Raw genomic sequence first — 9,972 nt, 5'->3', positions numbered from 1 at the left:
TCAGACAGGCAGGAAAGGGTAGAGCGAGGGAACCGTGGTTTACCAAAGAAGTGGAATCTCTTGTTAAGAGGAAAAAGGAGGCCTATGTGAAGATGAGGCGTGAAGTTTCAGTTGGGGCGCTTAATAGTTACAGGGAAGCGAGGAAGGATCTAAAGAGAGAGCTAAGACGAGCAAGGAGGGGACACGAGAAGTCTTTGGCAGGTAGGATCAAGGAAAACCCAAAAGCTTTCTATAGGTATGCCAGGAATAAAAGAATGACTAGGGTAAGAGTAGGGCCAGTCAAGGACAGTGGTGGGAAGTTGTGTGTGGAGGCTGAGGAGATAAGCAAGATACTAAATGAATACTTTTTGTCAGTATTCACTCAGGAAAAAGATAATATTGTGGAGGAGAATGCTGAGACCCAGGCTATTAGAATAGATGGCATTGAGGTGCGTAGGGAAGAAGTGTTGGCAATTCTGGACAAGGTGAAAATAGATAAGTCCCCGGGGCCTGATGGGATTTATCCTAGGATTCTCTGGGAAGCCAGGGAAGAGATTGCTGAGCCTTTGGCTTTGATTTTTAGGTCATCATTGGCTACAGGAATAGTGCCAGAGGACTGGAGGATAGCAAATGTGGTCCCTTTGTTCAAGAAGGGGAGTAGAGATAACCCCGGTAACTATAGGCCGGTGAGCCTAACGCCTGTGGTGGGTAAAGTCTTGGAGAGGATTATAAAAGATACGATTTATAATCATCTAGATAGGAATAATATGATTAGGGATAGTCAGCATGGTTTGTGAAGGGTAGGTCATGCCTCACAAACCTTATCGAGTTCTTTGAGAAGGTGACTGAACAGGTGGACGAGGGTAAAGCAGTTGATGTGGTGTATATGGATTTCAGTAAAGCGTTTGATAAGGTTCCCCACGGTCGGCTACTGCAGAAAATACGGAGGCTGGGGATTGAGGGTGATTTAGAGATGTGGATCAGAAATTGGCTAGTTGAAAGAAGACAGAGAGTGGTGGTTGATGGGAAATGTTCAGAATGGAGTTCAGTTACGAGTGGCGTACCACAAGGATCTGTTCTGGGGCCGTTGCTGTTTGTCATTTTTATAAATGACCTAGAGGAGGGCGCAGAAGGATGGGTAAGTAAATTTGCAGACGACACTAAAGTCGGTGGAGTTGTAGACAGTGCGGAAGGATGTTGCAGGTTACAGAGGGACATAGATAAGCTGCAAAGCTGGGCTGAGAGGTGGCAAATGGAGTTTAATGTGGAGAAGTGTGAGGTGATTCACTTTGGAAAGAATAACAGGAATGCGGAATATTTGGCTAATGGTAAAATTCTTGGTAGTATGGATGAGCAGAGGGATCTCGGTGTCCATGTACATAGATCCCTGAAAGTTGCCACCCAGGTTGATAGGGTTGTGAAGAAGGCCTATGGTGTGATGGCCTTTATTGGTAGAGGGATTGAGTTCCGGAGCCATGAGGTCATGTTGCAGTTGTACAAAACTCTAGTACGGCCGCATTTGGAGTATTGCGTACAGTTCTGGTCGCCTCATTATAGGAAGGACGTGGATGCTTTGGAACGGGTACAGAGGAGATTTACCAGGATGTTGCCTGGTATGGAGGGAAAATCTTATGAGGAAAGGCTGATGGACTTGAGGTTGTTTTCGTTAGAGAGAAGAAGGTTAAGAGGTGACCTAATAGAGGCATACAAAATGATCAGAGGGTTAGATAGGGTGGACAGCGAGAGCCTTCTCCCGCGGATGGAGGTGGCTAGCACGAGGGGACATAGCCTTAAACTGAGGGGTAATAGATATAGGACAGAGGTCAGAGGTGGGTTTTTTACGCAAAGAGTTGTGAGACCGTGGAATGCCCTACCTGCAACAGTAGTGAACTCGCCAACATTAAGGGCATTTAAAAGTTTATTGGATAAGCATATGGATGATAAGGGCATAGTGTAGGTTAGATGGCCTTTCATTTTTTTTCCATGTCGGTGCAACATTGAGGGCCGAAGGGCCTGTACTGCGCTGTATCGTTCTATGTCTATGTACAGTGAAACATTAGGACAAGTGGCCAGGAACCTGGACAGAGCTAAATTCCAAAGAGTGTCTTAAAGGAGGGGAGGGTGTGGAGGAGGTTGATAGGAAATCTCTATAAATATTATCAGATACCCGGGAGTGAGTTACAGACTGGAATCTAATCGAGGGGTTTGGGTGATTTATATATCGAATAACAGATACTCGGGGGTGAGTTACAGACTGGAATCTAATCGAGTGGTTTGGGTGGTTTATATATAGAATAACAGATACCCGGGAGTGAGTTACAGACTGGAATCTAATCGAGGGGTTCGGGGTGGTTTATATATAACAGATACCCGGGAGTGAGTTACATACTGGAATCTAATCGAGGGGTTCAGGGGGTTTATATATAGGATAACAGATACCCGGGAGTGAATTACATACTGGAATCTAATCGAGGGTTCAAGGTGGTTTATATAGAATAACAGATACCCGGGAGTGAGCTACAGACTGGAATCTAATCGAGGGGTTCGGAGTGGTTTATATATAGAATAACAGATACCTGGGAGTGAGTTACAGAGTGGAATCTAATCGAGGGGTTTGGGGTGGTTTATATATAGAATAACAGATACCCGGGAGTGAGTTACAGACAGGAATCTAATCAGGGGGTTTGGGTGGTTTATATATAGGATAACAGATACCCGGGAGTGAGTTACAGACTGGAATCTAATCGAGGGGTTCCGGGTGGTTTATATATAGAATAACAGATACCCGGGAGTGAGTTACAGACTGGAATCTAATCGAGGGGTTTGGGTGGTTTAAATATAGAATAACAGATACCCGAGAGTGAGTTACAAACGGGAATCTAATCGAGGGGTTTCGGTGGTTTATATATAGAATAACAGATACCAGGGAGTGAGTTACAGACTGGAATCTAATCGAGGGGTTCGGGGTGGTTTATGTATAGAATAACAGATACACAGGAGTGAGTTGCAGACTGGAATCTAATTGAGGGGTTCAGGGTGGTTTATATATAGAATAACAGTTACCCGGGAGTGAGTTACAGACCGGAATCTAATCGAGGGGTTTGGGTGGTTTATATATAGAATAACAGATACCCGGGAGTGAGTTACAGTCTGGAATCTAATCGAGGGGTTCGGGATGGTTTATAACAGATACCCGGGAGTGAGTTACAGACTGGAATCTAATCGAGGGGTTCGGGGCGGTTTATATATAGAATAACAGATACCCGGGAGTGAGTTACAGTCTGGAATCTAATCGAGGGGTTCGGGTGGTTTATATAGAGAATAACAGATACCCGGGAGAGAGTTACAGTCTGGAATCTAATCGAGGGGTTTGGGGTGGTTTATGTATAGAATAACAGATACCCGGAAGTGAGTTACAGTCTGGAATCTAATCGAGGGGTTCAGGGTGGTTTATATATAGAATAACAGATACCCGGGAATGAGTTACAGACTAGAATCTAATCGAGGGGTTCAGGGTGGTTATATATAGAATAACAGATACCCGGGAGTGAGTTACAGACTGGAATCTAATCGAGGGGTTCAGGGTGGTTTATATATAGAATAACAGATACCCGGGAGTGAGCTACAGACTGGAATCTAATCGAGGGGTTTGGGGTGGTTTATATATAGAATAACAGATACCTGGGAGTGAGTTACAGACTGGAATCTAATCGAGGGGTTCGGGATGGTTTATATATAGAATAACAGATACCCGGGAGTGAGTTACAGACTAGAATCTAATCAAGGGATTTGGGATGGTTTATATATAGAATAACAGATACCCGGGAGTGAGTTACAGACTGGAATCTAATCGAGGGGTTCGGGATGGTTTATATATAGAATAACAGATACCCGGGAGTGAGTTACAGACGGGAATCTAATCGAGGGGTTTGGGGGGTTTATATATAGAATAACAGTTACCCAGTAGTGAGTTACAGACTGGAATCTAATCGAGGAGTTTGGGGGGTTTATATATAGAATAACAGATACCCGGGAGTGAGTTACATACTGGAATCTAATCGAGGGGTTTGGGTAGTTTATATATAGAATAACAGATACCCGGGAGTGAGTTACAGACTGGAATCTAATCGAGGGGTTTGGGGTGGTTTATATATAGAATAACAGATACCCGGGAGTGAGTTACAGACTGGAATCTAATCGAGGGGGTCGGGGTGGTTTATATATAGAATAACAGATACCCGGGGGTGAGTTACAGACTGGAATCTAATCGAGGGGTTCGGGGTGGTTTATATATAGAATAACAGATACCCGGGAGTGAGTTACAGACTGGAATCTAATCGAGGGGTTCAGGGTGGTTATATATAGAATAACAGATACACGGGAGTGAGTTACAGACTGGAATCTAATCGAGGGGTTCAGGGTGGTTTATATATAGAATAACTGATACCCGGGAGTGAGTTACAGACGGGAATCTAATCGAGGGGTTCGGGGTGGTTTATATATAGAATAACAGATGCCCGGGAGTGAGTTACAGACTGGAATCTAATCGAGGGGTTTGGGTGGTTTATATATAGAATAACAGATACCCAGGAGTGAGTTACAGACTGGAATCTAATGGTGGTGTTTGGATGGTTAATGCAAGGCCTTAATGTGATTATTTGATGTGTTGTTTACTGCGCTGTGGAACCGAGTTTACTTTCGATCGCAAGGCCGCTGGTAATGACGTTGCAGTGAATGTTTGATGATCCGAAGGTTCAACAGTTGTTTGATGGCTTGAACGCATCGTCACAACGGAAAAGATTAACCCTTTAAGGCCTGCAGCTAATCAAATGGTGTTTTCTAAAATTCAGGATCAATGTTCCAAGGACATTGTGTGAGTAATGGGGCCTCACGCTGAATGGGTGACCTGACAGAATATTGTCAGAGTGTCATGACCTCCACTCCATTGGAATGGTCTTTAACCCTGAGTGCATTCAGTGCTGTGCTGTCTCAGTGTGCAACACTCCCTACATTGTCAATTGGACATGCTGATTCTCCCATGCACACAAAGCCTATTCCCCCATAGCCTTCTCCATAGTGGGTAAGTCGGTGCTTCCAGGGATCATAAGCACGGAATATTCTGTGATAATAATCGTGGACCATGCACCACACTACATGGATGTGAGGTAGGAGACGGGCTGGGCCCAGCGCCCCCCCATGAAGGCTGGACACAACCCTCCTCAGCAACAAGGCGTTCTGCGGGAGAATGTCACAAGCCATCGATGGGTATGTAACGTGCAACCAGAATGGGGAGGTCTCGCTCTCCACATCCTTGGAGGCACTGAAGGCAGTGATAGGAGGGGAAATAATAGCATATAGGGTGCTTCAGGACAGGAGGGAAAGGGCGGCTAGGCAACGCCTGATCGGCTCCATATTGGATGTGGATCAGCGGTATGCCACAGACCTGTCCGTGGAATTAATGGCAGAGAGGAAAAGCTACAAAAGGAATTTTGCCTTCCCTCCACTGGGAAAGCAGTGCACCAACTCTACCAGACATGGGTGATGTGTTGGATACTCTGGATCCGTGGAGACTGCAGTAACACATACAGTCTACCAACACTTGAAATAGTACAACGCTATTTTATTAACCTAAAAACTGTTGAACATACTTTCACTGTGTGTGGACACGATGTTAGATTAAACTAAAGACCTATGCCTATCCTAACCAGTCTATGCACTCAGCACATGGTGAGGATTGGTGCTGTAAGCTGTGAGCTCCGTCCTTCTGAGAGGCTGCATCCCGAATGAGCGGGAAAACTGATGCCCTCTGTCTTTATAGTGAGCGTGCTCTAACTGGTGATTGGCTGCGGTGTTGTGTGTGTTGATTGGTCCTGCTGTGTGTCAATCAGTGTGTGTCTCTGCACCATGATATACCGATGTATATTATGACAATGGGGCCTTTGATGAACACAGAGACAAGTCCAGCCATTGCTGGCACACCAGCTGAGAAAGTTTCGGAAAGGCTGGGGTAGTCACAGCTCCAGGTGAGATTAACGGGACCATCGCTAACCTTTACTGGGGACTGTACACCTCCAAACTCCCAGAGGGGACTGGCAGACGAATCAGTTCCTCGACGGGCTGGACATACCAGTCACAGGGGAGGGAAGGAGACTGGGACTGGAAGCACCGCGAGGGTTGGATGAGGTTATGGAATGTATTCATTCCAAGCAGTCAGGAAAGGCACTGGGACTGGGACTGGACGGGGCCCCGGTGGATTTCCACAAGCCGTTCATGGCAGCGCTGGGCCTGTACCTGGGAGAGATGTTCAATGACTCGATGTCGAGGGGGGCCCAGCCACCCATGCTGGCACAGGCCTCAATCTCAACCATCCCCAAAATAGGTAAAGACCCGACAGAGTGCGGGTAATACAAACCCATCTCACTCCTAAACACTGACGCTAAAGTCCTGGCGAAAGTCCTGGCGAGAGGACTGGTGAGCAGCCTGCCAGCAGTGACTGTGGAAGATCAGACCGGGTTCGTCAAGGGCAAAGTGCTAACAACAAACACCAGACACCTGCTGAATGTGATCATGACCCCCACCCGGGGAGGGGACACCAGAAGTGATCATCTCCCTGGACGCTGAGAAATCCTTTGATGGGGTTGAATGGAGGTTCCTCATGGAGGTGCTTGAACGGCTTGAGTTTGGGCCGGGGTTCACCTCTTGGGTGAGACTACTGTACAGCGCTCCCATGGCGAGCGTGCGGATGAACACCACCAGCTCTGAATATTTCCGGCTACACAGAGGCACGAGGCAGTGATGCATGTTGCCCCCACTGCTGCTCGCACTGGCAATTGAGCCACCGGCCTTCGCTCTAAGATCAGCGAAGGGCTGGACGGGCATCCAGAGAGGGGGAGGTAGGCACAAAGTCTCACTCTGTGTGGATGACGGGCTGCTCTATGTCTCGAACCGTTTGGCCAACATGGACAGGTTAATGGAACTGCCGAGGGAGTTCGAAGCCTTCTCAGATTACAAGCTCAATCTGAGCAAGAGCAAAATCTTCCTGTGAGTCCCCGGGGGGGGCGGAGCAGAGCTGGTGGAGTGCCGTTCAAATAGGCCCAAAGCAAGTTCAGGTACCTGGGGATCCAGTCAGACCACGACTGGACAAGACTCCACAACTGGAACCTGTCCAGCCTGGTGGAGGTGGTGAACAGGGACCTGTGGAGATGGGACTCGCTCTCGCTCTCCCTTGCAGGAAGAGTGCAGATGGTAAAAATGTCCGTGCTCCTATTCAGATCATCCCTAAATCCTTCTTCACCAGGGTGGATGAACTAATCATAGCCTTTGGGCAAGAAAGAACTCTAGAATTTCAGCGTCGGCTAACGGAGAATTCTGCCTATTGTATTTAGCCTCAGTGAGATGATGTAGTAAATGGAGGGAGCCAGGGATTGAAGGAATCAGGTGTCGAGTTCAATTAAAGATCAATCTGGGAACAGACTAACAGCCTCTCTCAAAACAATGCACTTAGATTTTGCCTGTGAACAGAATAGCAGTTTCTGAAAAGGCTGGCAGGTTAAACAATAGTGTGACACAGGCAAGAACATGCAAGCTGGTTCCTGAAAGATCTCTCTCTCTCGCAAAGCTGTTATCCACGACATCTCTTTACAGCAAGTATTCCTGCGTTTGCTAACTGTATATAAAAGTGGATTTTGACCGAAGATGGGTTTTGCTTGAGTGGGGATAAAAGAGTTAGGAGTTAGTGTTTTATTTTATTGTTCAGCATTGTTTGAGTGGTAATTGTAAGTTATTTCCTTGAATGATATTAAAGTGATTTTAATCCTTTGTTAGTAATACAATTTGGTGCGATATACCATGGGCTGGATTCTCCACAGCCCCGCGCGGAAATCGGGTTTGGCGCAGGGGCGGAGAATCTAATTTGGTGCCGTAATCGGGCCCGGCGCCAGTCTGGTGATTCTCCGGGACCCGAAAATTGGCGTATGCGCATAGTGCTCTGCGCGGCTGGGGGGCCATTGCCAGAGGAACGCCCAGCAATCCTCTGCTCCCGACCGGCCGAGTTCCCGACGGCGTGGAACTAACATGCTCTGGCCGGTGGGGACTCAGTCCACGGCCACCCAGGTGGGGGTGGCGGGGCGAGGGGATCGGGCACTGGGAGGGCGGGCGGGGCCCTTATGGGCGGCTGGGCAGTGCTTGTGCACGATCGGATGCAAGGGCCGATCGGGGGAGGCCTACATTTCGAAGCTGCCTCCGCGGTCTGAGTCCGCCATGGCGCTCAGCCTGGCCGCTGGAGGCTCCCGCCTTGCGCATTCGCGGACTCCAGACCGTACGTGCGGGGGCTGGTATCCGCAGCTGAAGCTCAGTGAATCAGTCTGGGTCCCTGCTCGGCCCCTGCAGGTAAGTGAATCAACTGTTCTTTTTAATTGGAAACTCGGGAGTGAAACACCAGCATTTCTACCCCGGTGTGGGGACATAGCCCCATTTCGGGGTAATCCAGCTCCTATTTGTGCATGGAATCACTCCTGGAATGAAGTATCCTTTCCTCACAGTCTTACAAAGTTAAAATATAATATTGGGGTTTCTGTCCAGAATCCCAGCCACTTTTGGGGTCTGGTCTATGATCGTAATACTGGGGGTCAGAATTCCACGTACTAGTGACCCTCATCTCAACCTTAAACAGGAGACCTCTTGTTAAACCTGCACACCTGGGCCGGGATTCTCCCCGACCCGGCGGGGCGGGGGGTCCCGGCGTGATGGAGTGGCGTGAACCACTCCGGCGTCGGGCCGCCCCAAAGGGGCGGAAATCTCTGCACCTTTAGGGGCCAAGCCCTCACATTGAGGGGCTAGGCCCGCGCCGGAGTGGTTCCCACTCCGCCGGCTGGCATGAACGGCATTTGGCGCCACGCCAGCCGGGGCCGAAAGGACTTCGCCGGCCTGCGTGAGTCCGCGCATGGGCCGGAGCGTCAGCGGCTGCTGACGTCATACCGCCGCATGCGCAGGGGAGGGGGTCACTTCCGCCTCCGCCATAACGAAGGCGGAGGAAAAAGAGTGCCCCCACAGCACAGGCCCGCCCGCCGATCAGTGGGCCCCGATCGCTGGCCAGGCCACCGTGGAGGCCCCCCCCCGGGGTCAGATCGCCCCCCCCCCCCCCCCCCCCCCCAGGACCCCAGAGCCCGCCCGCACCACCAATCCCGCCGGTCAGTTGGTGGTTTAATCCACGCCGGTGGGAGAGGCCTGTCAGCAGCGGGACGTCGGCCCATCGCAGGCCGGAGAATCGCCGCGGGGGGCCCGCCAACCGGCGAGGCGTGATTCCCGCCCCCACCAAATCTGGGGGGACAGAGAATTCGGGACACGGCGGGGGCGGGTTTGATGCTGACCCCAGGCGATTCTCCGACCCCCCCCCCGGAAACATCCTCCTGAAATCTACCCTATCAAATCCCCTCAGTATCTGATATCTCCAATAAGATCACCTCTCATTCTTCTGCACTCAACCAGGCAAGTGGAGAATATTCCATCACAATCCTGACTTGTTCCTTGTAGATGAGGGAGTCAGGAGGTGAGTTCCTCATCATAGATTTGCCAGAATCAGGTAGTGACAGATTACATGGACAGTTTCCAATGTAAATGTTTACGTAGAAATCCATAATGGAAAGAAGTTTAAGAAATTTTTTTAAGAGTACTAAATTATTCTTTTTTCTTCCTAATTAAGGAGAAATTTAGCGTGGCCAATCCACCTAACCTGCGCATCTTTTAGGTTGTGGAAGTGAAACCCATGCAGACACGGGAAGAATGTGCAAACTCCACACAGACAGTGACCCAGGACCAGGATCGAACACGGGTCCTGAACGCCGTGAGGCAGCAGTGCTAACCACTGCACCACTGTGCCATCCGGAAATAAGTTGACAGGACGTGTCCAACTATTTCATAAAACATTGGGAAATATTGTACGTGAGCGTGGTTTGTAAAGAAAACAGGAAGCTTTCCGTTGCATAGCAATTGTAA

The 9,972-nt window shown here is 49.1% G+C and overlaps 1 protein-coding gene across 1 annotated transcript in view; it reads right to left on the bottom strand.

Annotated features, from left to right (window-relative positions):
* Positions 1–4,762, bottom strand: part of LOC119979675 (carboxypeptidase N catalytic chain-like) — a 38,877-nt gene extending 34,115 nt beyond the window's left edge. The window contains exon 1 of the mRNA XM_038822214.1: positions 4,654–4,762. Within this exon, the coding sequence (XP_038678142.1) occupies positions 4,654–4,762 (109 nt within the window). The remainder of the gene's footprint in view (positions 1–4,653) is intronic.
* Between the last annotated feature and the right edge of the window lie 5,210 nt (positions 4,763–9,972).

Source organism: Scyliorhinus canicula, chromosome 16 (genome assembly GCF_902713615.1).
Source record: "Scyliorhinus canicula chromosome 16, sScyCan1.1, whole genome shotgun sequence".
Taxonomy (NCBI): Eukaryota; Metazoa; Chordata; class Chondrichthyes; order Carcharhiniformes; family Scyliorhinidae; genus Scyliorhinus; species Scyliorhinus canicula.
This window is presented reverse-complemented; position numbering and strand designations above follow the sequence as displayed.